At 39.0% G+C, this 26,867-nt stretch overlaps 3 protein-coding genes and 1 long non-coding RNA gene across 4 annotated transcripts; all 4 read left to right on the top strand.

Moving 5' to 3' along the window:
- The first annotated feature begins 2,595 nt into the window (after positions 1-2,595).
- Positions 2,596-4,393, top strand: LOC135473360 (uncharacterized). The gene is made up of 3 exons (XM_064753211.1): positions 2,596-2,767; positions 3,689-3,798; positions 4,298-4,393. The coding sequence occupies exons 1-3, from the start codon at positions 2,626-2,628 to the stop codon at positions 4,391-4,393; spliced, it is 348 nt and encodes a 115-aa protein (XP_064609281.1). The 5' UTR covers positions 2,596-2,625.
- A 330-nt stretch (positions 4,394-4,723) lies between these two features.
- Positions 4,724-8,133, top strand: LOC135472441 (uncharacterized). Its single transcript, XR_010444530.1, has 4 exons — positions 4,724-4,804; positions 5,629-5,738; positions 6,755-6,806; positions 8,097-8,133. It is a non-coding gene; the product is annotated as an uncharacterized LOC135472441 (long non-coding RNA).
- A 669-nt stretch (positions 8,134-8,802) lies between these two features.
- On the top strand, positions 8,803-14,640 carry LOC135473359 (uncharacterized). The gene is made up of 8 exons (XM_064753210.1): positions 8,803-8,815; positions 9,063-9,172; positions 9,672-9,723; positions 9,982-10,176; positions 11,002-11,111; positions 12,128-12,179; positions 13,467-13,615; positions 14,340-14,640. The coding sequence occupies exons 1-8, from the start codon at positions 8,803-8,805 to the stop codon at positions 14,577-14,579; spliced, it is 921 nt and encodes a 306-aa protein (XP_064609280.1). The 3' UTR covers positions 14,580-14,640.
- Positions 14,641-17,549: 2,909 nt separating this feature from the next.
- Positions 17,550-25,894, top strand: LOC135473358 (arrestin domain-containing protein 3-like). Its single transcript, XM_064753209.1, has 7 exons — positions 17,550-17,920; positions 20,761-20,907; positions 21,267-21,493; positions 22,670-22,852; positions 23,926-24,108; positions 24,606-24,786; positions 25,122-25,894. The coding sequence occupies exons 1-7, from the start codon at positions 17,800-17,802 to the stop codon at positions 25,316-25,318; spliced, it is 1,239 nt and encodes a 412-aa protein (XP_064609279.1). The 5' UTR covers positions 17,550-17,799; the 3' UTR covers positions 25,319-25,894.
- Positions 25,895-26,867: the final 973 nt, after the last annotated feature.

Raw genomic sequence — 26,867 nt, 5'->3', positions numbered from 1 at the left:
AAATAAATCTAAGCACCACTTTGGCTGATATAGGCATTTGACTGTCGTTGGGTTTTATGCTTCAATTTTTAGCGATGGCTTCTAAAATGAAGACAGTACTGACCTGTATCGCGGACGTCAGTGAAATCACGTTGGCTTGAACATGGCGTTTCAATAGTTTCGCTATATTTTATTAAAAGAAAAAAACGCCTCTTGTATACGAGAAAGACGGAGGGAAATTTAATTTCTTCAGTTAATTCAGAGGAAAAAAATTATATCATAAGAATTTATTAATTTTAAGCCTTCACTGGTGAGACGCTGTCTTCTCATTCCCATGAGCCGTCGGTATCCCATATGAATTTTGCACTGACGGCTACAGGTAACTAAATCGTTGTAAACGTTCTCAAAATGATGTCTTATGCAATATTTCTGCGCGTTATCTTATGTTACTTCGTTAATTGAATGGGTAAAGGCTATGTCACAGCTTAGGTTGCACAAACTCACAGCAACGTATTTAATTGGATAAAATTCTCAAGACGGCTGCCTTGGCTCACACAAGTCATTTGTGCAATATTGTGATTTTGTTCTATATGTTATTCGGTGAAATCTCATTAAAATAATGAAGTATGATACCTTTTAGAAGCTTGAGTATCCTGCTTTCTATTGAAATATGTTTTAGCCAGGTGCTTTCCTGTCCTTTAAAGGAGAATATTACAGGAGTTGTACAAAAAAATTTAAGAATGAGTTATACAAAGTTTGCAAAGAAAAATTATTCTGCCGATTTCTACATTTTCACTCTTTGTTGGCTTGCCGTTGATATACATGCACAATTGAGCTAATTTAACCGAGTGAGTCAACATTATATAAACCAGGTGAACTTTATGACTCTGGTTATATTACCCAGTTTTCTGAACTGAATTAGCTTTTTTATGACTCAAATTTCTGAGTCAGTTAACACAAACTTTTTTCTCAGTGTACCCACCCACCACTTAAGCATGTATATCTAGGTACATGTACAGTTTTGTTGGAAGTGCAATAGACTTAGTACTCTCGCCGAGTATGTCAGTTGTTCTACTCACGTCCCAAAATACAGGGCACCACACTTGTCATCTCGTCTTCAGAATGTAACAAAATGGACAACCGGATACATCTTGATAATTGTTGCGCATGTGTGTTAAATTCCATTGTGACAAATGGATAACCGGATACTTCTTGATGATTGCTGCGCATGTATGTTAAATTCCATTGTAACAAAATGGATAACCGGATACTTCTTGATGATTGTTGCGCATGTATGTTAAATTCCATTGTAACAAAATGGATAACCGGATACTTCTTGATGATTGTTGCGCATGTATGTTAAATTCCATTGTAACAGTGTACTATCTTGTGTGGTTTTTATCATAGTTATTTTAGTATTGAGGATATATGATGAAATAATTATTTTCATATTGACTGATAAAAAGAAAAATTGCCACAGTTAATATTTGTCTGGTTATAAGCCATTTTTATTAGACAGAATATGTTCGATAAATATAATCGTGTATAGGAATTTACAGCATGCCTATAGATGTAGACGTCGAAAGAACGTCAGCTGTATATGTAAGGTCTGCCAGCCATTACGAGAATGATCTAGCTCTGCGTTACGAATTGTTACAAATCTTATAATATCATAACATCATGGGATCATGTAACATTCACGTGTTCATGGTTAAGCGGGTATGCAATAAACATAGTGTTGTAAACACCGACCTGCGCACGGTTTTGACTTTCTCCCCGTTAGACAAATACATGTACCAGTTTTCAAACACGACATGTAAGTTGTATAGATTACATGTACATGTAGACGTAGCAGGCGTACGGGAAACTTCATGGTGGCACACACAAAAGTGTATGAAAACCAATGGTTTTCTGAAGTAACGCTGTAATGCTTACTTTAGTGATTTATTTATATATTTATTTCATGTGTAGTTTTCACTTTTACGACGGCGCCCAGAATTATGGTGTGGGGAAACCAGGCAGAGCGCTGGGGGAAACGCTGCACCTTACCAGGACAAAAACAAGTAAAAATTCTATACGAAATCAAGCCAAAAATTGCGTGTAGATCAGGTAAAATGTATGTTAAAAATAAAAGAAACCGTGCAGACCACATAGGCTTACTCGTATTATTTACTTATTTATTATACTGTTTTATAAACCATACTTTGTGATATTTCGCCTGCATGGCGGCGATCAGGTTTATGTTTGAAAGAATAAAACATGGGTGATGAAGGCGTGAAACTGCGTTTACACCGCACCCCGCCGTATATCTAACAAATGATCTGATATTAAATCTATATGTAAAATGCCTAGTGGAAGCTGCAATTTATTTGTTATTATACGACCACATCTGTCATTAACGCGTTGTCTCTGCGACAGCCCATTATAGGGATTGGCCAGCCATATGTTGCCATATGCCATATGTCTCCAAACGACTGACCCTTTTTATACACCTGGACAAATTCTCATCTTTTGACACATTCATCTGATAACCTGAAAAGAAAAGACTGTAAAAAGTTCTAATGTATGAGAAGAAAAAATCTTATTTCTCTGTTTATCAGGGTTCTCAGATATCATCGCTGTCGTGCACACGCAGACTGAACTAAAATGGCGCACATACCGTATGTTTTCAGCTTGTGTCTTGGAGTCATTTCTGTGGGCTTCTCCAGCGCTAACATCTTTAACAGCAATCCAAGTACGGGTGCCTGTCTCTGTGTGACGTCGTCCATAGCCCAGGTATTTGACAAAGGTAATGCCGCTTTTGAACTCGTGAAATATGTCCTGGTTCACTCACAAAGTAATATAATCCATCGGTGCCAGATATAAGCCACCAACTATTAACCCAATACCATACCTGCAAGCCTGTAGGTCACAAAACGCACTGTGACAACATGGATGCCAGTGTATTGAAGGGTTAATTTCGTTGAGTCGATTTTAACGCATCCGGTGACGTGCTACAGGTAGCCAACGTTTGGCCAATGACAGTGTGTTCTCTGTGGAAGTGAAATTAAACCTTGATCTAGTAAATAAGTATTAGTGTTTTTTTCCCCAAAAGATTATTGTGCATATGCTTGTCAGAGAACTTCGGGTAAATAACGTAGCTGAAAGCTATGTTATCTGGAATTAAAACTCGCCACATAATATCTACGTTTATACATATATCGTACATTTGGTAGGGTAATTTTTTTTAGTTTGACAAACATTAACGTCGTTGCACAACTTAGATATTATGTCCACATATACAGGCATAATTATTATAGAACGGAAAAATAGCCAAGTGGCGATGAAGATACTTAAAATAGGTAAGTGGTGATGAAGATACTTCGATTCAGCACATGAAATACACACTGTGACGATACATATTGGCTGAAGGGCGGCGTACTATCCACGTCTTGTCTGTATACAAACACCATGGCCTTACTTGGTACAGGAAACGGTCTGGACGTCCAAAACAAAGCGATTTGAGCGATATACGAGATAACGTTTGCAGTGAAAGATTCTAAAAGTAGGTGATTGCAAATTGTGCAGTGTTACCTTTTGTATGAGAGAACAATTATCAATTAGGGCTAGTGGAAAACACGATAAAATCACATTTGTGGCGTAAATATAGTAGTGTAATATATAAATCGATGGCTTTCAATGTTTCATTGCATTTCGTCTGTATTTACAGGATGTGGAAATGCCGTTGACAAGGCCGTTAAAGGTCAGTGCTTGAAGTATTATGGACTGCGCTTGACATGCGGCGACAAACAGTACTTCCGGTGTGACATCGTTGGCAAGGTAAGCTTCGGAAGTGAGCTGAATTATAGCACCTTTCATTGGACGCCAATGCATATCAGCTTGATGACAGGCACGGGGCATTAAGTTGAAAATGACAGAGTAATTTTACTTTTACCTAATGTACCGTGTACATGTATGACTGGAAGTTATCTCACATGCACTCACATGTCCAGAAAGAGACGCAGATTTGTCTGCATAATAAGCAACCGGATTATCCAAGTGGTAATGTTTTGATTTGCATTGATAGTGACCTGTAACCACTAGATTATGATTGCATGTGTTAGTTTATACCATATCTATTATAAAATAAGTTTTTGACTGGCGATGAAGATCACCTGCCACCACTAGATTTAACACGGGATACCAAAGACAGGACTGTACCGACCGCAGCTAGGATATGCTCTTATACCTCTGATGTTTCAATACACACAGAGATAACTATATGTAGATAATTTATTACATGTAAGTTGTATGTTTTTTATGGTGTTACCGCTTACAGGAGAGATGGCTGGAAGCGCATGATTTAGAACTAAGCGGCGCGTCCAAGTGCAGTAAGTCTATTTGTCATAGTCGTTCACTATTTCTAGGTCTATAGGTGTCAAAACAGACATTCCTATGCCAGCCGTGAACCAAACTGGGCGTTGCGGGTCGATATGCGCCAAACCAATTTCTACAACAACGTTCACCCCAAACCGCCAAGGAACTAAGAAAATATATAAAGAAATTAGGACGAATTCATGTAATCAGTAGTTTTAAAAGATGAAAGGAAACAAAAGCACTGAATCCACATGCAATGCTAACTTGAACAGGATATGACAAGAGATTACCACATATTTTTACAAAAAAAAAGAAAATGTTTTTGTGTGTTATTTGTTTGTTGTCTTTATAAACATCTTGGCTAACATCGCACTGCCTGTTTTGTCAGACACGCATAATATACTGGGAGCCAATCCGGATGCAGGAGCCTGTTTCTGCGCTACAACTGGTGCGGCGGTATATGACAATGGTAAGCTGTCCACAATAGACAGCAATATGCTCGATTTTACCCCTTTGCTCATGGTTTTACACGACTCATCGCACCGGATATTCTCCACGAGAGCATATCCATGTAGGATGTTTTACCCCTTTGCTCATGGTTTTACGCTACTCGTCGCACCGGGTATTCTCCACGACAACATATCCATGCAGGATGTTTTACCCCTTTACTCATGGTTTTACGCGACTCGTCACACTGGATATTCTCCACGACAGCATATCTATGTAGGATGTTTTACCCCTTTGCTCCTGGCTTTACGCGACTCAATACCTTCGATATTCTAGCCTATCGAGCCACGCGATACAAACTTACCTGTATGTCACCTAAGTACTAGAAAAAGTCTACACCGTCTCCAACTGGAGTCCATCCTAATGTTTGGTATACATTGAATGCACAAGTCATCCGAGATTTGAAAGTCAATCTAGCCGTTTGAAAATTGAAAAAATCAAAAAGTCAAACGTCCACCATGTTTCATGATATTCACGAAAAAAAAAGTTCTGGTGTGATGGCAATGCAGTTGTATTACTACACAATACATCTTAAATCATTAAACTGTGTTTGTTGTTCTCCTAGAAAATATACTCGCAAAAAACACGTCATGTGCTGTCTATCTCAAGGAGAATTTGTGGCATGTTTGACATGTTTTGAGAACTGTAAAATCTAATTTTATTATTGAAATGATACTTCAATGGATATAGTGATATATAGGTTCTGTTAAAAGCACAAAAAACATCTAACAGGGAAAAGAAAATGAGTTAATGCCGATGTTTAATGTTCTTTTTGATTCTGCATAGCTTGTGGTAAGTCTGTAAGCACAGTGAAATCTGGGACGTGCATGAAGTACTGGGGACTACGACTGACATGCGGAGAATCTCAGTATTTTGCCGTGTCTTATCAAGGAAAGGTAAAGAAAATCTGCGGAAGAAAGTTTTACAAGCAGCATTCATTGTGACGGTATTGCTGGCTCATGATTCATTGTGATGGCATTCCTAGTTCTCCATCCAATGCCTTGACATTGTTGGTTCATGATTAATTGTGACGGCATTGCAAGTTCACTATCTATTGAAATGACATTATAAGTTCGTGATTCATTGTTATCGCATTAATAGTTCGTGATTCATTGGGATGGCATCACTAGTTCACGTGACGACATTGCTGATTCATGACTCATTGCTATGACATTATTGGTTCATGATTAATTGTGACGAAATTACTGGTTCATGATTCATTGCGATGGCATTACTAGCTCATGATACATTGCGATTACATAAGTAGTTAATGGTGCATTGCCATGACATTACAAGTTCATGATTCATTGCCATAGCATTACAAGTTCCTGATTCATTTCGATGGCATTACTAGTTCATGATTCATTGCGATGGCAATACTGGTTCATGATCCACCGCGATAGCATTGCCAGTTTATAATTCATTGCGAGGATATTACTGGTCCACGATTCATTGTGACGACATTACTGGTTCATGATTCATTGCGATGACATTACTGGTTCACTTAGTAGGAAGGGCTTAATAATCTATGGTTGAATTCTTCACGTCTTCACCGCGATTATGGACGCACCATACTAAATTGTTTATGATGTGTTTTTCATTTTTTGCCACACTAGGTATGTAAATCATTTGTCAATTTATCGATCGGGCAGTAGTTGTGTCGTTCATGCAATCGATCAATTAGAACTTAATTATGTTTTAGGCGATATCATAACTGGGTATACAGGGTATCCAAGACTTTAAAATAAACGTCGATTGTTTCCCAAAAGCTTAAGGGTTTTGTGTAAAACAGCCGTTCATTCGACAATCAGTGTTTTATTTATGTTCTTATAATATGCCATAGTTAATAGATCTGTATGTATGCTTTGTCCTGTATGTTTATGAAAACCGTATCGTCTCTATTGTTCTGCAGAAAAGATGGATTGATGGGAAGGCCTTCGCTTCTCAGACTGCGCACCATTGTTGTACGTAGTTATTTGTTTATTATTTAATGGTAACAATATATTTGACTTACTGAAATGTATGAGGAAACTGTAGGTTTAATCAGGGTTTTTCTTTACCAGTCGACGTAATAAGGTAGGAATATTATCCATTTCGAGGTGATACATATCACATTTTATGTCAATATTTAGTTATCTAAATGTGCGAACGTCGTTTACAGGGGTCGGCATTGCTGATTAGTGACTCATTGCGATAACATCATTGGTGCATGATTCATTGTGATGAAATTACTGGTTCATGGTTCATTTCGATGACATTGTTGGTTAATGATTCATGGTGACGACATGGGCATGGATTTCTCACCTGTACGATGGCCTGTAGATTTTATGCGTGGAAAAAATTCGAGTACATTTGTTAAACCACTGGTAAGTTACTTATGAACGTTTCGACGTGTGCCCCACGCAGTATTACTAAAAGACAAGAGGTCAGCAACGAAATTAAGAGAGTAAGTATCTATAAACGTAAAATTACGTATATGCGTTCCAATCTATGGCGTGACAATTCACTGCGGCTGGTGTTTTCACATGTTTTATATGTCTGATTTACTTTACCAGAAAGAAAGTTTTACCTCATCTCACCTGGTTAAAAGGAAGGATCACCAAGATTTATATATATCTCTTTCATGATCGGCAATTCATCAAAGATATCTTGGGGAGACTACATTGTGTTTGTGCTGCCAGTGATCGTCGTCCTTCGTCCTCCATAGCACTGCATCGGGCAATGGCACATTATCTGCGTCTATTCCACACAGGAAGAGATGGACATCCTCTCCAGTGGTTTTGTGGGAAGGTCTGCCAGCCACGTGCGGGTGGTTGTGGGGTTTCCTAAATAATGCTGGTGGCCTTTGTATAATTGAAATGTTCCTAAGTGCGGCATAAAACACTAATAAAATAAACAAACAAAACATGTAAGGATAGACACGCCGAGACCATGTTTAGCAACGAAAGCAGCTTTTAAATACTTATAGACTAGCAGTAGTTGCTGGAAGTTTCCCATTAGCTCATTTCTAGCCCAAGAGTGTTGAATATTGAATTACAATAACCGACGTGACCTACAGAGTAAGGCGGCTTTTTTCCCCCCGGTATTTCTTGCGTTTAATTCTTTTTTACCCTTGCATGTACTTCGATATTCATACCGGTACTTTCAAACATCTACATGTATGAAACATTACTTGGTGAATAAATGAACATTTTAAGGTAAAGAAAGACCTCGAAGATTTTTTTATGTTGATCGTCATTTCAATATGACTCCAGCAATTGGCAGTGGACTTGGCACAGTTGACTTCCGGGGAAGCATGTCTCTGACGCTATTGTAAAACAAAAGCTACACGAAATCGCTGATTATTTCGGCACAAGGCTTGGGTCACCAGCGGGGACAGAAACGGAAACGGACATTCTCATGTGAGTTGATTAACTTAGTTAGGACTATTTGATTTAAAGGCAAAGGAAGCGCAAAAGTTCAATAAATATCAGATTTTTCACTAAATTTTTTTATATTTATTTATTTATTTGATTGGTGTTTTACGTCGTACTCAAGAATATTTCACTTATACGACGGCGGCCAGCATTATGGTGGGAGGAAACCGGGCAGAGCCTGGGGCATACCTACGACCATCCGCAGGTTGATTTTTTTTTATAAGTAAATAATGTAGCTGAAAGCTATGTTATCTGGAATTAAAACTCGCCACATAATATCTACGTTAATACATATATCGTACATTTGGTAGACTAAATTTCTTTTGTTTGACAAACATGAACGTCGTGGCACAACATAGATATTATGTCCACATATACAGGTATAATTATTATAGAGTAGAAAAATAGCCAAGTGGTGATAAAAATACTTAAAATAGGTAAGTGGTGATGAAGATACTTCGATTCAGCACATGGAATACACACTGTGACGATACATGTTGGCTGAGGGGCTGCCTACTATCCACGTCTTGTCTATACAAACACCATGGCCTTACCTGGTACAGGAAACGATCTGGACGTCCAAAAACAAAGCGATTTAAGCGATACACGAGATAACGTTTGCACTGAAATATTCTAAAAGTAGATGATTGCAAATTGTGCGGTGTTACCTTTTGTATGAGAGAACAATTGTCAATTAGGGCTAGTGGAAAAGACGATAAAATCACAGTTGTGGCGTAAATACAGTAGTGTAATATATAAATCGATGGCTTTCAATGTTTCATTGCATTTCGTCTGTATTTACAGGATGTGGAAATGCCGTTGACAAGGCCGTTAAAGGTCAGTGCTTGAAGTATTATGGGCTGCGCTTGACATGCGGCGACAAACAGTACTTCCGGTGTGACATCGTTGGCAAGGTAAGATCCGGAAGTGAGCTGAATTATAGCACCTTTCATTGGACGCCTATGCATATCAGCTTGATGACAGGCACGGGGCATTAAGTTGAAAATGACAGAGTAATTTTACTTTTACCTAATGTACCGTGTACATGTATGACCGGAAGTTATCTCACATGCACTCACATGTCCAGAAAGAGACGCAGATTTGTCTGCATAATAAGCAACCGGATTATCCAAGTGGTAATGTTTTGATTTGCATTGATAGTGACCTGTAACCACTAGATTATGATTGCATGTGTTAGTTTATACCATATCTATTATAAAATAAGTTTTTGACTGGCGATGAAGATCACCTGCCACCACTAGATTTAACACGGGATACCAAAGACAGGACTGTACCGACCGCAGCTAGGATATGCTCTTATACCTCTGATGTTTCAATACACACAGAGATAACTATATGTAGATAATTTATTACATGTAAGTTGTATATTTTTTATGGTGTTACCGCTTACAGGAGAGATGGCTGGAAGCGCATGATTTAGAACTAAGCGGCGCGTCCAAGTGCAGTAAGTCTATTTGTCATAGTCGTTCACTATTTCTAGGTCTATAGGTGTCAAAACAGACATTCCTATGCCAGCCGTGAACCAAACTGGGCGTTGCGGGTCGATATGCGCCAAACCAATTTCTACAACAACGTTCACCCCAAACCGCCAAGGAACTAAGAAAATATATAAAGAAATTAGGACGAATTCATGTAATCAGTAGTTTTAAAAGATGAAAGGAAACAAAAGCACTGAATCCACATGCAATGCTAACTTGAACAGGATATGACAAGAGATTACCACATATTTTTAAAAAAAAAGACAATGTTTTTGTGTGTTATTTGTTTGTTGTCTTTATAAACATCTTGGCTAACATCGCACTGCCTGTTTTGTCAGACACGCATAATATACTGGGAGCCAATCCGGATGCAGGAGCCTGTTTCTGCGCTACAACTGGTGCGGCGGTATATGACAATGGTAAGCTGTCCACAATAGACAACAATATGCTCGATTTTACCCCTTTGCTCATGGTTTTACACGACTCATCGCACCGGATATTCTCCACGAGAGCATATCCATGTAGGATGTTTTACCCCTTTGTTCATGGTTTTACGCTACTCGTCGCACCGGGTATTCTCCTCGACAACATATCCATGCAGGATGTTTTACCCCTTTACTCATGGTTTTACGCGACTCGTCACACTGGATATTCTCCACGACAGCATATCTATGTAGGATGTTTTACCCCTTTGCTCCTGGCTTTACGCAACTCAATACCTTCGATATTCTAACCTATCGAGCCACGCGATACAAACTTACCTGTATGTCAGCTAAGTGCTAGAAAAAGTCTACACCGTCTCCAACCGGAGTCCATCCTAATGTTTGGTATACATTGAATGCACAAGTCATCCGAGATTTGAAAGTCAATCTAGCCGTTTGAAAATTGTAAAAATCAAAAAGTCAAACGTCCAAAATGTTTCATGATATTCACGAAAAAATATGTTCTGGTGTGATGGCAATGCAGTTGTATTACTACACAATAAGTCTTAAATCATTAAACTGTGTTTGTTGTTCTCCTAGAAAATATACTCGCAAAAAAACACGTCATGTGCTGTCTATCTCGAGGAGAATTTGTGGCATGTTTGACATGTTTTGAGAACTGTAAAATCTAATTTTATTATTGAAATGATACTTCAATGGATATAGTGATATATAGGTTCTGTTAAAAGCACAAAAAACATCTAACAGGGAAAAGACAATGAGTTAATGCCGATGTTTAATGTTCTTTTTGATTCTGCATAGCTTGTGGTAAGTCTGTAAGCACAGTGAAATCTGGGACGTGCATGAAGTACTGGGGACTACGACTGACATGCGGAGAATCTCAGTATTTTGCCGTGTCTTATCAAGGAAAGGTAAAGAAAATCTGCGGAAGAAAGTTTTACAAGCAGCATTCATTGTGACGGTATTGCTGGCTCATGATTCATTGTGATGGCATTCCTAGTTCTCCATCCAATGCCTTGACATTGTTGGTTCATGATTAATTGTGACGGCATTGCAAGTTCACTATCTATTGAAATGACATTATAAGTTCGTGATTCATTGTTATCGCATTAATAGTTCGTGATTCATTGGGATGGCATCACTAGTTCACGTGACGACATTGCTGATTCATGACTCATTGCTATGACATTATTGGTTCATGATTAATTGTGACGACATTACTGGTTCATGATTCATTGCGATGGCATTACTAGCTCATGATACATTGCGATTACATAAGTAGTTAATGGTGCATTGCCATGGCATTGCAGGTTCATGATTCATTGCCATAGCATTACAAGTTCCTGATTCATTTCGATGGCATTACTAGTTCATGATTCATTGCGATGGCAATACTGGTTCATGATCCACCGCGATAGCATTGCCAGTTCATAATTCATTGCGAGGATATTACTGGTCCACGATTCATTGTGACGACATTACTGGTTCATGATTCATTGCGATGACATTACTGGTTCACTTAGTAGGAAGGGCTTATTAATCTATGGATGAATTCTTCACGTCTTCACCGCGACTATGGGCGCACCATACTAAATTGTTTATGATGTGTTTTTCATTTTTTGCCACACTAGGTATGTAAATCATTTGTCAATTTATCGATCGGGCAGTAGTTGTATCGTTCATGCAATCGATCAATTAGAACTTAATTATGTTTTAGGCGATATCATAACTGGGTATACAGGGTATCCAAGACTTTAAAATAAACGTCGATTGTTTCCCAAAAGCTTAAGGGTTTTGTGTAAAACAGCCGTTCATTCGACAATCAGTGTTTTATTTATGTTCTTATAATATGCCATAGTTAATAGATCTGTATGTATGCTTTGTCCTGTATGTTTATGAAAACCGTATCGTCTCGATTGTTCTGCAGAAAAGATGGATTGATGGGAAGGCCTTCGCTTCTCAGACTGCGCACCATTGTTGTACGTAGTTATTTGTTTATTATTTAATGGTAACAATATATTTGACTTACTGAAATGTATGAGGAAACTGTAGATTTAATCAGCGTTTTTCTTTACCAGTCGACGTAATAAGGTAGGAATATTGTCCATTTCGAGGTGATACATATCACATTTCATGTCAATATTTAGTTATCTAAATGTGCAAGCGTCGTTTACAGGGGTCGGCATTGCTGATTAGTGACTCATTGCGATAACATCATTGGTGCATGATTCATTGTGATGAAATTACTGGTTCATGGTTCATTTCGATGACATTGTTGGTTAATGATTCATGGTGACGACATGGGCATGGATTTCTCACCTGTACGATGGCCTGTAGATTTTATGGATGGAAAAAATTGGAGTACATTTGTTAAACCACTGGTAAGTTACTTATGAACGTTTCGACGTGTGCCCCACGCAATATTACTAAAAGACAAGAGGTCAGCAACGAAATTAAGAGAGTAAGTATCTATAAACGTAAAATTACGTATATGCGTTCCAATCTATGGCGTGACAAGTCACTGCGGCTGGTGTTTTCACATGTTTTATATGTCTGATTTACTTTACCAGAAAGAAAGTTTTACCTCATCTCACCTGGTTAAAAGGAAGGATCACCAGATTTATATATATCTCTTTCATGATCGGCAATTCATCAAAGATATCTTGGGGAGACTACATTGTGTTTGTGCTGCCCAGTGATCGTCGTCCTTCGTCCTCCATAGCACTGCATCGGGCAATGGCACATTATCTGCGTCTATTCCACACAGGAAGAGATGGACATCCTCTCCAGTGGTTTGTGGGAAGGTCTCCAGCCACGTGCGGGTGGTTGTGGGTTTCCTAAATAATGCTGGTGGCCTTTGTATAATTGAAATGTTCCTAAGTGCGGCATAAAACACTAATAAAATAAACAAACAAAACATGTAAGGATAGACACGCCGCGACCATGTTTAGCAACGAAAGCAGCTTTTAAATACTTATAGACTAGCAGTAGTTGCTGGAAGTTTCCCATTAGCTCATTTCTAGCCCAAGAGTGTTGAATATTGAATTACAATAACCGACGTGACCTACAGAGTAAGGCGGCTTTTTTCCCCCCGGTATTTCTTGCGTTCAATTCTTTTTTACCCTTGCATGTACTTCGATATTCATACCGGTACTTTCAAACATCTACATGTATGAAACATTACCTGGTGAATAAATGAACATTTTAAGGTAAAGAAAGACCTCGAAGATTTTTTTATGTTAATCGTCATTTCAATATGTCTCCAGCAATTGGCAGTGGACTTGGCACAGTTGACTTCCGGGGAAAGCATGTCTCTGACGCTATTGTAAAACAAAAGCTACACGAAATCGCTGATTATTTCGGCACAAGGCTTTGGGTCACCAGCGGGGACAGAAACGGAAACGGACATTCTCATGTGAGTTGATTAACTTAGTTAGGACTATTTGATTTAAAGGCAAAGGAAGCGCAAAAGTTCAATAAATATCAGATTTTTCACTAAATTTTTTTATATTTATTTATTTATTTGATTGGTGTTTTACGTCGTACTCAAGAATATTTCACTTATACGACGGCGGCCAGCATTATGGTGGGAGGAAACCGGGCAGAGCCTGGGGCATACCTACGACCATCCGCAGGTTGATTTTTTTTATAAGCGAATATACAAAACGTTTTCAAAACATCCGACTCTCTAGTGGTCTTAGTTCTTTGAATTAATCTGCAAATGCATTCATATTTAGAAGCAATTGTTTGTTATTGTCTATTGTTTACTGATTTATAAGCAATTGTTTGTTATTGTCTATTGTTTACTGATTTATAAGCAGTTGTTTGTTATTGTCTATTGTTTACTGATTTATAAGCAATTGTTTGTTATTGCCTCTTGTTTACTGATTTATAAGCAATTGTTTGTTATTGCCTCTTGTTTACTGATTTATAAGCAATTGTTTGTTAGTATCTATTGTTTACTGATTTATAAGCAATTGTTTGTTATTGCCTCTTGTTTACTGATTTATAAGCAATTGTTTGTTATTGTCTATTGTTTACTGGTTTATAAGCAATTGTTTGTTTTTGTTTATTGTTTACTGATTTATAAGCAATTGTTTGTTTTTTGTCTATTGATCTGCTACTTTGTTTCCATTCAGCACGACGTTGGACGTGCTGCCGACTTTTGGCTTGACGGTTGGGACTCCGGCAAGGCAATCTTTGACCGCCTCAGGTCCAGTGGCATCTTAGACACCGACTTCCAGGTGATTTGGCACGGATCGATGACGTGTACATCAGGGGAACACATTCACATCGGTCGCTATGGTGATGGAAGGAGAACGTGCTGGGTGAACGAGGGCATATCACGCTCCAGTGTCTGCGTGTATAATTGCATGTGAAAACTACTGAAATGCATTAACAATAAATATGGAGATATAAATTTACTGATAAATATTTTGTTCATCCCAAAAATATTCATCACATGTGGCATATGAGAATCCACGGTATATTAATAAATGCAGCATCATTATCATATTCAGGTGTCAGAATATTATTCAACTTTTCTTACGTCTGGAATTCAGACTTATTCATTTCAGACTTAGTCTGCAGAACGCTTAATATGCCCTATGTGTTAGTAAAAACTAAAATATCTATTATCTATCGATATTTACTTATATAATTCTTATATAACACCACGATCCAGAATTTTTCATTTGTACGATGGCCGTCAGTTTTATAGGTGAAGAAGACCAGACTAACAACGATAAACCAGCGGCCTTTGGGCACTGACGCACTTCCGCACTTGTGACGTATAGATTTGGGCGCCATACTGGCGGAGGAAGGAGTTGCCGCTGACGAACGCATGGCTGTCAAAGCCAGTGTCTCCTTATAAAACATAGAAATACAAATATGGACACACAAATACAGAAAAACAAATAACCAGATAAACGCGAAATTATGATTTACTAGAAAGGTGTCCGGTTCAACTTCAATGCGAAGTAAATCAGCTGATTTTATTAAATCATATTTCAAATATACCGGACTCTAATTGAAACAAATTAGATATTATACCCAGTGTAGTCCAAATAGATTAGCTAAGGTTGAGTTGTTGGAGTACAGTTTATACGTTAATAATTAATAAGCTCAGATTTGTGGTTGAAATGAAATCAGTCACTTGAGATGTTGACAACTGCATACGTTACGGATTTTTATTTTATAGTCTTACTAATATTGCTGGTTTGTCATTTTTGGTTGTACTTGTATGGTCCTTATCTTAACAGCCGACTAGACAATTTTCTACTTTACCTTCAAGCGTTGCGCACAACGAACACGCGGCAACGTCTGCATGATGCATGTGCGTGTGTGTTTCGACTGAAGTGTTCAGTGGCCTACTTCTTATATCACTTGTCTACAGCAAATAAACAGATATAGACAACAGTCGTTGTATGGCAACGCTATGGACTTAACGGTGATGGCTCTCCTATACAAACGTTGAGGGCAGGCCTACACATACAGCGGGCCTCCGTGGCCAAGAGGTTAGCCGGTGAATGCGGCGCAATGACCCAGGAGCCTCTCATCAATGCGGTCGCAAAGAGTACAAGTACAGCCGGCCGTACGTGAGGTCTTCCGAGTTTCCCCCGTCGTCGTATAAGTGAGATATTTTTGAGTAGGGCGTAGAACCAATCGAATCAATAAATAAATACACATATAGATATACATTTCTGGAGAAAATTAATGTGCATAACATGTGTTTTGACATAAAAATATTTGCTTTGGTATTTACTTATAAATACAATGTATGTACGTTTGCATATAAAACACCATCGTTACCAACACAATACACACGTTTAGTCCTCTTACCAGTGCCTAAAAGATTATATCTGCATTGATAAGATTAATACGTTCATGTTGTAGTGTTACAAATAGTCTTACAGGCAATGAGAACCAGAATATAGACATCCGGTATCTGAAAAACCGTAAAAAAAAAATACGGTTCTTTAAAATCTTAGGATTACCTCGAAACAATATTGTGAACAAATAAAATTGAATTGCATGTATTTGATATGATGTTTGAGCCACATGGCGGCATAACAATGTCGTTACGGTAAGGCATCTCTCTGGCTAAACGGAACATAATATCTATATGATCATATATGAAATATTAATACAATGAGTATTACAAAGGACCCAAGAAAAAGATCCTCCCCACCACCCCCAAAAATGCGTATACATCGTCAGAGTATTTGTCAACGGACAGTCTTCAACAAACACTAGGTTTGTGAACAAAATTAAAAAGGGTTTGATAACTGTTCCTTACCAATGAAACATATGCTGTACAAAGTACAGATTTAAAATTTTGTTTCCTTGTTTTTGTAAATATAAATCTTTGTAAAATCTGCAGCTCAACGATAAAGTGCCCTTTGTTATAATACCATTTTGTTATAAATACATAGATCAAAACTTCGGATGGTGGAGACAGGTAGGAGCATCATGGGAGGGATGATGGGAAGGGGCAAACTAACGAACATGTATGTAGTCTCACTAATCAACTGGCAAACTAACGCACATACATGTAGTCTCACTAATCAACTGGCAAACTAACGCACATACATGCAGTCTCACTAATCAACTGGCAAACTAACGCACATACATGCAGTCTCACTAATCAACTGGCAAACTAACGCACATACATGTAGTCTCACTAATCAACTGGCAAACTAACGCACATACATGTAGTCTCACTAATCAACTGGCAAACTAACGCACATACATGTAGTCACACTAATCAACTGGCAAACGAACGCACATACATGTAGGTCTCACTAATCAACTGGCAAACTAACGCACATACATGTAGTCTCACTAATCAACTGGCAAACTAACGCACACAGGCCTACATGTAGTCTCACTAATCAACTGGCAAACTAACGCACATACATGTAGTCACACTAATCAACTGGCAAACGAACGCACATACATGTAGTCTCACTAATCATCTGGCAACTACCCCAGGCATTTATTCCCTCACAAGGAGAGAGTCTCGCACATGCCTTTTGACTCTAGTAAATTGGTCGGGTAATTCTGTGCTCTATCGATCGAGGACGTACGCTGTTCACCCCATGTGGCCCATGCTCGCAGTTGTTAATATATTTACCTGTGGAGTGTAGAATGACTTTGGGCCAGGTCATGCACTAAGTGCGACGTGTCCCAGCAAGCTTCAGGGACCTGTCAACTACACAAGATCTGGCTGTCGCAAGACGTACCTTTCGCAATGCACTTTTGTATATTGACAACGACATTAAACTTCATGACAGCCGCGACAGGGCACCGTGGAAGTCTCCTAAACCACGCCATCCATCGGAATCTCTACGCACGGAGAACTGTCCAAGTCCAGTTAAAAACGTGTCTAAAAGCATCTCTACATACATAGGACTGACTCTTCAAGTCCCACAAAGAACCGGTACAAGTTTCGCATTTAACGGAATCTTCACACACCGATATAACGGCATAAACGAAGTCTGGTGTGTACCAAAATATCTGCGTACACAGAACTCTACGAAGCAGGCATATAGCGGTACAACCTACCGTGTTATTGTAAGAGAGCCACCGACTGCAGTCATGCCTAAGCTACGAGAGTTATCAGTGGTTGTTACGTCGTCTCAAAGCTCCGTTTTCTTCAGCGGTCAAGTGGTGCAGGGTCACGTGGTTGTGGATTTAGAGGAGAGCATGAGAATGAGAGGTAGGCCTAAGGTAGTTCACCATTAGTACAGTATCTAGCATTTATGATGTTATCACCGAGCCGCTATCCATAATATGTGGGGGAGCTAGCGGGGATGTGGCTCGATAACCACAAAATAAATCCAGCTGACTGTGTTTGTAACGCAACAACAACTGTGTACAATTTATTAAAGTAAGATCATTCAGTACAACCGATTAAATGACATGAGATAGGCCCCCTAATGCCAACCATAACACACCTTGGATTTGCAGTGTAGGAGTACTGTAACCTACTAATGTGACAGTAAGTTCCTATCTGCCTTACCAAGTTAAGGTACCCAGTTTCATGCTAAATCAAACATCTAATGGGAACCTCTTTTCTCACTCACCTGACAAGTACCTGAAACTCTGACTTGCTAGACAGGTAGGTGACAGGAAGTTACGGGATTAGTTATCAAAACGTCTGCCGTCCCAAGCTGTGAGATTAATAGGCCTACTAGTCCAAGCCAAATCAGGTGCATGGCCTGCCTATCAGTGGGGTAACACACCATTACCAGATTATTTCAGGGGGCATAGTAAATACAATGTTGGAATTAATTCCACCCTGGTTACACTTCCCTTATGTCCATTTAAGTTTCGTCCAGAAACTTGGAAAAAAACATAATGACATTACCGTAACGTAACAGAGTTATGTACGTACTCGTTCACTGGACATAACAAGTGTTTGAGTATTGCCTTCCGTTGAGTATTCCCTTCCATAGAATAAGAAAAGTAGGTCTCCTAAATTGCAGTAATAGCCAACTGTATTTGCAGTTTCTCATGACTAGATATGGGTATTTAGACATTTAGCGAAGTATTGCTAACATTGTTTTTTTTTTACATATTACAGAAGGTTACATTACCCTGTATACTGCAATCTTGTATCATGGGTCGACGGTGACATATATCTTGTACCAGCGTAGATGTTTATAGTTAATTTCGTTTTCAACGTTTTAGTTTCCTTATGGACATTGTGGACATATTGCATTCCATGGACCTTACTCATTTTGTTTCCTTGTAACAGAAAATTTTGATTTTCAATTCTTGTTCTAGTGTTCATGTGCATTTTCCGCAGGTCATGCTTGAGAAGACAGTAACAGTATGTAGTACACATGTACTTGGTCTTACATAACTCATGCGTACTCTGTATAACCACACTTCACCTGTATTGGTATTCACACCTGGAGCCTACCATTTCTAAAAATAGTCCAACTCTTGTATTTCCCATAACACCTGTTGAAAACGTGGCTTAGTTAATTACACAAAGTAAATACACATACAGTTAATTCAAGGATGAATTAACACCACGGATATTCGTAGATCAGATACAACGACTGCAAACTATGAATATTCAAATTCCTATATATAATTTTTATAAAACTGCTTGTGTCAGACTCTTCAGGGCGCCTGCTTAAAACGTAGTTAAGTATACTCATTTGTATGCAACGGTCGGCGTACATTTGTTGCACTATGTTGGTAGAACTTATACTTCCATGATTTGCACCAAGAAAGGGTTAACGCTACGGAGGAATCTCGTCGAATCAAAAGAGAATTAAAACATCTCAATAAAAGTGGGCATCTCCGTAGACTACTGCTTTTAATGACTTACAGTAGTTCGACAAATGCCCAGTATTAACTATCCATGACCGTATTTCACTTATACGATGGCGGCCAGGGTTATGGTGGGAGGAAACCGGGCAGATCTCTGGGGAAACTCACGACATCCGCAGGTTGCTGTAAGATCTTCCCACATACGGCTGCAGAAGAGCTGGCCTTGAACTCATGGCGACCGCATTGGTGAGAGGCTCCAGGGTCATTGCGCTGACGTACTAACCACCTCGGCCAATGAGGCCCCCCAGTATGTGGTATATGAAAAGCAGTGTTATTTCCTCGGATAATAATTTAAGTACCGTAATTATCTGTAGTCTTCAAAAACTAAATTTCATGAAAAAAGTGTGATAATGTTTTTGAAAAACTGAAGTAAATTTAATGGCTCAGTACGCGCACCGACCTCGCCACCATCCCGGCCCCCAGTTATATCACAAGACTGCACAGCAATAGAGATGCTCCCCATAAATCAGCTCTGGCTTAGTGCCCTTGTTGATCCAGCAGTAATCTTGGATCTTGCGTTATGTATGTGTCTATGTATGTTTGTATGTATGTATGTATGTATGCTTAGATTCAACGTCGAATTTTCAAGTCATATGACAAGGAGTCATTCGGGGTGTGTGTGTATACTCTGTGTCTTCTCGTGGCGTTCCATTCCGCCACTGAAATGACATGCCCGAAGACACCAGACATGGCAACTCATCCAGTCACATAATACTGACACCGGACCATCCAGTCCTTGCACTAACCAATCAGTGCTGTGCTTGGTATGCCCCGAGCCGGGAACCATACATAAATGATTCTGACTTTCCACCCCATCCAATGCATCAAACGTATCTTCAGTAAATTCCTCGGAATTTAGACAATGAAAATGCGTCTTGCCTATGCAAATGGAAGTCGTTCAACCCTCAGGCAAAAGGGTAACTTCTTCACTTAGTATCGATCATACATATAAGTGTGAACCTCCATTAAAGCAGTCAAACCAGCGAGAACTGGATTTGAGCCTTTGACCTCACTGGTCATTGATTAGACAACTTACGACAGTTGCAGTTCCTCCCCTTGGACAGTGATGATCTTTCAGAGTTAGGCAGGAGTGTGTCAGAGTATGGCATGACTGTCTATGATCCAATCTTCTGTGTTAAAACGATCCATTTCTCTTCCTAAATCACTAAATATTTAAGTACATGTAATGGCAATAAAGTACTTTGTTCCAAGGGCTTCGAGTTCACATGTCAGGAAGGGCGGATGTTCATTGGTCAGAAAGACACACAACAGGAAGTGGAAAGAACAGGCGCAGTCATACTCGTCATTACCGGTCTCACGAGGTGTACCTCAACCAGATCATTGTACTCTACGGCAAAGGTAATGTAGAACACACAGATGCTAAAATTGTGAACGAAATGTGCTTGTCATTTATGAGTATTCCGCCCAAGGCGACACTTGAAATGGCCAAGCAATTTATCATTGTGTATGGAAAGCCGTTTCAGTATTTATTTATTGCATCCGAAAATGGATCAGAATTATTTGGCACTCGTAATACTTTCTTTAGATTCACTTCTAAACACTACTAATGAAAACGTCTTATTAACTATTGCCACTATGACTCTCTGAACTCATTTTTACATGGGCAGGAAAATTTGAATATTTTTAAACTTCGTTTATAATTTGATCTTCTAAGGAATCGTCAATAATGTAAAATGCGCCTGACTTAAATTTATCAGCTCCAGACCAAGGGGGAGATAATCCAGAGCACCCGGCCGGAAGGTACACCTATCCGTTTCAGTTTCAAATTCCGTCAACAGCCCCGTCCTCCTTCGAAGGGGGTATTGGAAAAGTCCGCTACCACATCGCCGCTGTCATCGATAAACCATGGAAATTTGACGATAAATCAGTGGTTGCCATAACCGTTGTGAATCTGCTGGACTTAAACCGAGAACCACAAACAATGGTAGGTTGACCATAAGAGAATTAAACCGTAGACTGTGTGGAAAATCCTCTGTTCTCAAAGAACGTGTTTCCAGTCTCTCCTAGTGGGTAGTTAACATATCTGGAATGAAAACGTGTTTCTACAGTGGACGGCGTTTTCCTGATATACGCAAGCTGATTTTACTCTCCCCATTTTGGAAATGTTTATCTTGATCAGGATGAGAACACTTTTCTGTTTTTGAAAAAAGGTGTTGCCGCATTACATGCAATACAAGATAGCCAGATCTGTTTCTTTGTGGATTACTTTTATTCCACTAGATAATATCTTTTTTCCCCCTGCCTGAAACTATATTGATGTGATACATATATATATATTGGATGGGTCAAAAAAAACATGTTTTAAATTCGAAATTATTCAACATTTCCTTGGACAGGCAATTTGTATATATCTCTGCTCTCTTACTTTATGGCTCCTTCGACATTAAGCTGTGGACAGTTTGCGCAGATTTAGGTTCTTTGATGGCCATTTGTCTTCACCAATTTATGGTGTGCATATATGTACGTCATAAGCGGGGAAACTCGTCAGCAACTTGTCAAAGCCGATCGATGGTTTATGTCGTAGTTTTGGGTTTCCTTCTCCCGTAAAACTAACCATCATCGTATATGTGAGTAATTAATATGCATGGCCTTAAATTGGCTATAACGGAGATTTTTGGCCAAAAAATTCACATTGGTCAGTCATATCAAATTTTCTGTACTTATTAAGAAAAGCTCAAATCATTACCTTCCAGTGCTATCAGACTATTATCAGTATTATTTATAGTATTAAAATGATTCCAAGGTCAGAAAAAGTTATCGTGCAATTGGCTTCTTAAACTGCAAGATTAAGTTTATTACAGATTTTCTGCCCGGTTTTCACCCACCATAATGCTGGCCGCCGTCGTACAAGTGAAATATTCTTGAGCACGGCATAAACACCAAACAAATAAATAATAAATCTGTAATAAATTACAGATTTTGACGAGGCTGATATTTTGTGGAAGAAAATTATTTGGGCTTTTCTAAACAGCAGAAGTTGAATTGGATTTTCCATTGAATTGAGTTGATCGATTTTTTTTTGTCAAACATCTTCGTTATAGGCTCTTTAAACAACACTCAAATAAATAAATAAATAATAATGTTTCCTGCAATTTGATAGCTAGGAATCCATGGCGAGAATTCGAAGACCTTGTGCTGCCTGTGCTGTGAATCAGGGCCGATAACCGCTTCCTTCAAACTCAACCGACAGGGTTATGTCCCCGGAGAGCATATACCATGTTTCGCCGAAATCTGCAACAACGCCAATAAGAAGATGGATAATAGCTTCATCAAATTAGTACAGGCAAGATCCTCTACTGGATATTTGTACTGGGATTTGTGGTAAACTATAATTTCTGATATAGGCGGGCCTTGCCCTGACAATAGATTTGGGAAAATTTTGTTCGGCCTTGCATGGATAGGCCTACCGGTACCCCAGAATAGAGTGCTCTCAGTTTAAAAATCGGATGTAATCACCTACCCTTAATTACCAAGTACGACGAGGATATAACAGTATTTTTAGCATTAGGAAATAATTTTGGGCCCACGTGTCCGTAAAAATAACAGACCCACGGTGTACTTTTTTCTGCAAATCGGCAAACACAAAGGTAATGAGCAATTCTAGATTGCAGAATTACTGAAAATGCCGAAGGGGTAGTCTCAAAGGTCTAAACTGTCAACTCAAGTGCATCAAATATTTCCCGTACTACCGCAAAGATGTTCTCTTCATGATTTAAACGATGATTAATCATGGCGTCTTTATATGTTTTTTTATTATTGATTTTATCCTGAATAAATAATTTCCTAATGAGCCAATAGGCCTAATATTTAACATACAAACAACGCATTAGGTAATTCACACATGAATATGTGGTGGACTTTACCGATGCGTACGTAAACATGTGAACACACCTTATTCTTCTTTGGCTTATTTGACGTAAACATCGCTCACGAGGCAAGAGATCGTCCCTTGACAATTTACTTTGGCTGTAATTTCAAGAACCATGTATTGTAATACTTCTATAATCTAGATCGGCCCACAGTCATAAATTTTATTTTATTCATCTGGTTCTGTTTCATTTTCCGATACATTACTATAATACACATGTCATAGCGAATCGTGTTTGATAAGTGGACCCGGAACAGCCAGTCTGCTATAAAGATACTTTAATACGTCTACACGGGAGCAGGAAGGACAGTGGAATGGGCCAATAAAACATAGCCTCGAATTTCATCTATTATTTGTAAGTTATAATATAGGTTTCACCGTCGAAAACTGCGATACCCTGGGGGCTGTATTGCTGTCTGTTGTGATGAGCCATGCCCTCTGTTTATCACCCACACTTGGTAGATTATATCTATTTATGTTTTATGCAGGTAATACTCTTCAAAGCTTGCAGGAAAACTCGGCGTGTAGTGAGAGAATTGCAGCGGTTGCGAAAGGGTGAGATTCCCCCTGGCGGCACGGAAACCTGGTCCGGGGAGACAATCCGACTTCCGTCAATTCCCCCTTCTCGTCTTCAAGGCTGCAATATCATCGACATCGAGTATTATATAGTGGTGAGAGAATTATTATTTAATCTCTCAGATAACCTGTGGGTGAAAGTAAGAGCAAGGGTAGTCCTACACTTGACATTGATTAACTATAGCTGTGTGTCACTTACTCCAGTAGAGTCCAAAATATTGATTTTTTATTATCGGATACTTTTACGCATAACATGAAGATCACCTTGTTGGCCGTGACAAGGATTAGGTAGGCACTTTCGTATACACTGTATACCAACACGAATAGGCTTTTCACATCTACATGTAGCAACAGCTAAATTAGTTAAATTTGTAAAATGTCATGAAAACACATCATTTTGAGTAATTCTAATGACATCTCATTGAAATTAACATCGATGCCTTTTCTTTACCTATATCTGCTTAAGCCATGGTCTTAGGGGCCTGTAAATAGCTACTATTTATTCATTTACATGGACAGTTATTATAAAACTGGGGTAAATTGACGTCTGTACTCTATCGTGATCCTGTGAATGAGAACTGTACATTTTCAGCTGGTCGTGGATCCGTCAGGGCTATCATTCGACTTGACAGTGGCGCTGGAGATCATCGTTGGTTCTATTCCACACTGGTCCATAGCCCAACAATACAACCCCCAGGCGGCCCCTAGCGCACCCATGCCCCAAGGCGGTCAGGACACCGATCCACCACCTATTGCCTTTCCAGACTGCATGCGTAAGACGTTTTGCTTAGAAAAAAATATTACTGTAGGAAACGTGTTGTTGCTTTCTTTTCATCTGTTCTGCATATCTTTTCGACATACGTGCACCAGCTGTCACAAACGTTGCATGTAAAGTGTTGTATCAAGTATGTATCATTCTTTATACATAGGCTCCAAAAGTTCATTGCAATTTGAGTGGAAGTGAAAGTCGTCTTGTCACCTGAGAGACATTGTTATCGTGGAGAATTCCATAATAGTCCATGAAATGGAAGTAACAAGAATACGTAACTGTTTGAAACATGCCGTGGCTTTCATTGTTTCATCTGATCATGTATGTCTGTTTCTACAGCTCCTCCTTCCTACGCAGAGTGCGTGGGTGGTAAAGTGAACATCCGGGGAACGGAGAATTGGGAGCACACCCGGGGAAACGAAGAGTACTCCCCTCAGTACCCGTATTATGACTGGGGGACTCCTTACAACCCGGAGGGGGTGATGGTGGAGGGATATCGGCCACAACCCCTCCCTGCCGAGGAGTCCACAGAATAATGGATGAAGGCGTCTAACGTCTGCAGATTATTAACAAGTGATATTGTCACAAAAAGCGTTATCAGTAAATTTCTAGATATTGTTAATTCAAGCATTTTCGGACAGCGAGAGCACTTCAATCATCTAAAACTGGCCAAAATGTAAACTTCTCCACTATTTAAATTTCATACCCTTATGTCTCTCTTGATGTACACGTAGGGTACTCTTGACTGGATTTTCATAGTGGTTTAGGCCGAATGTCCTGCTGGATAAGTAGTTTCACAAGCTTTTTAGAAGCGGAAATAACTCAAGGTTCTGCAGGCCTCTCAGTATCTGTCTGCCTATCGTTTACAAAACGGAGATGTGAATTTCACATTGTATTCTATAAGTTAATCAATAACTGTTTAAGATTTCATAGTAACGTAAGAATCAAATCAATGTTACAACCACGACTTTTTGTAAGCGTCTGTCAGATCAGCCAATATTATTCCTTACTTATGTTTTTTATAGTTAATGTTGCGCAATGTTTTATTCTTCAGCGATAACTTATACCTCATGCGTTTGGGCAAATCTCCACTTTTTCAAAATGTGTTAGCATGTGGCAATATATTTTAAAAATGTTGTTTTATACAGTAAATATGAAGTATAGTTTTATAATTTGTATATTTGTAAATTGTACTATATTTTTAAAATAAAGTTTATATAATGTATAGTTTTATAATTTGTATATTTGTGAATTGTGCTATATTTTTAAAATGTTTTCAACTGTGATAAATGTACTTTATGTCCTTTTAAAATAAATTTTCTAAAGGCCAATCGGTTGTACCCTAGTAATTCATTGGAGATTTTACGCCATACTCAAGAACGTTTTCCTCTAGAGGAAACCGCATCGACGGGCAAAGGCCAGGAAATATAACAGTCCATATATGTGACAAAGCTCTTGACTTCAGACGAACCCAATAGGGCTAGATGCAGACATGCTACCTCACTGATCAAGGAGCTGTCGTCTGCCATTAGTTCCCACGGTTTAGACGAATTCAACCTCGATTCCTAAAATCTTCACTGGCGAAAGGCATAAATACACTTGCTAGTGTAAAGTTGATCAATGCAATTGTTACCACCCTCTGAAGTCTTGGCGTTCTTATATGGTAAAAGTAATGTTAAACACACCGTTTAACATCAAGGAAACCAAAAAGCATCTATTTGATTGGCTGGTCACTGATCGCGAATCCGGTCGTGGACTGATAGAATGAGATTAATTGTGATTTTGAATAATTAATTTATTTGATTGGTGGATTGGTAGCAGAGCACGGAGGAAACCCACCGGCGTCCGTATGCAGGTTGCCTGGAAGATCTTTCCACGTCTTTTCTACAGCATGAGCAGGATTTGAACACCAAGCAATCGCATTGGTGGAAGGCACCTAGGTCATTGCACCGTTCTATTTCACTGGTGTTTTACGCCATACTCAAGAATATTCACTTATACAACGGCGGCCAGCATTATGGTCGGAGGAAACCGGGCAAAGCCCGGGGGAAACCCACGACCATCCGCAGGTTGCTGTGTGATAAA

The sequence above is a fragment of the Liolophura sinensis genome, chromosome 8, assembly GCF_032854445.1.
Source record: "Liolophura sinensis isolate JHLJ2023 chromosome 8, CUHK_Ljap_v2, whole genome shotgun sequence".
Lineage (NCBI taxonomy): Eukaryota > Metazoa > Mollusca > Polyplacophora > Chitonida > Chitonidae > Liolophura > Liolophura sinensis.
Note: the sequence above shows the minus strand (reverse complement) of the source record. Positions and strands in the feature narration are given on the sequence as shown.